The sequence below is a fragment of the Fukomys damarensis genome, unplaced genomic scaffold, assembly GCF_012274545.1.
Source record: "Fukomys damarensis isolate Sample0158 unplaced genomic scaffold, DMR_v1.0_HiC HiC_scaffold_41530, whole genome shotgun sequence".
NCBI classification, from domain to species: domain Eukaryota; kingdom Metazoa; phylum Chordata; class Mammalia; order Rodentia; family Bathyergidae; genus Fukomys; species Fukomys damarensis.
The window spans coordinates 1-646 of record NW_022942442.1 but is presented as its reverse complement, the minus strand read 5'-3'; the positions used below and the strand labels follow the sequence as shown (position 1 = coordinate 646).

At 65.3% G+C, this 646-nt stretch overlaps 1 protein-coding gene across 1 annotated transcript; it reads left to right on the top strand.

Moving 5' to 3' along the window:
• Nucleotides 1-158: 158 nt before the first annotated feature.
• LOC104871993 (class I histocompatibility antigen, Gogo-OKO alpha chain) lies at nucleotides 159-642 on the top strand. The gene is made up of 2 exons (XM_010638179.3): nucleotides 159-294; nucleotides 368-642. Exons 1-2 carry the CDS (start codon nucleotides 222-224, stop codon nucleotides 640-642), a joined length of 348 nt encoding a protein of 115 aa, XP_010636481.1. The 5' UTR covers nucleotides 159-221.
• Nucleotides 643-646: the final 4 nt, after the last annotated feature.

The following is a 646-nucleotide window of genomic DNA, read 5'->3' as shown; positions in this document are numbered from 1 at the left end:
GCGGTCGGGTGAGGACGCTCATCCCGGGATTCCCCTCTGCCTGGGTTTCACTTCTGCCTCGGCTAAGCCGTGTCGGGTCCTTCTGCCTGGACACTCGTGACGCGAGCGCGATTCCCACGCCCATTGCTTGCTGTCTCTTAGAGCAGCCAATCAGCGTCGTCGACGTTCCGGTATAAAGTCCCCACCGAGCCCCATTAAGTGAAGAGTCACAAACTCCGAGAATGGGGGTGATGGCGCCCCGAACCTTGCTCCTGCTGCTGTCGGGGACCCTGGTTCTGCCCGAGAACTGGGCGGGTGAGTGCGGGAGGGAGGCGGGGAGGAGAAGGGGGCCAGGGAGGAGGTCGCGGACTCACCGCCCGCCCCGCAGGCTCCCACTCCCTGCGCTACTTCAACATCGCGGTGTCCCGGCCCGGCCGCGGGGAGCCCCGCTTCATGTCCGTGGGCTACGTGGACGACACGCAGTTCGTGCGCTTCGACAGCGACGCCCTGGATCCGAGGGAGGAGCCGCGGGCGGCGTGGATGGAGGAGGATCAGGCGTATTGGGATCGGAACACACAGATCCACAAGGACACCGCGCAGATTAACCGAGTGAACCTGCGGACCCTGCGCGGCTACTACAACCAGACCGAGGACGGTGAGTGACCCC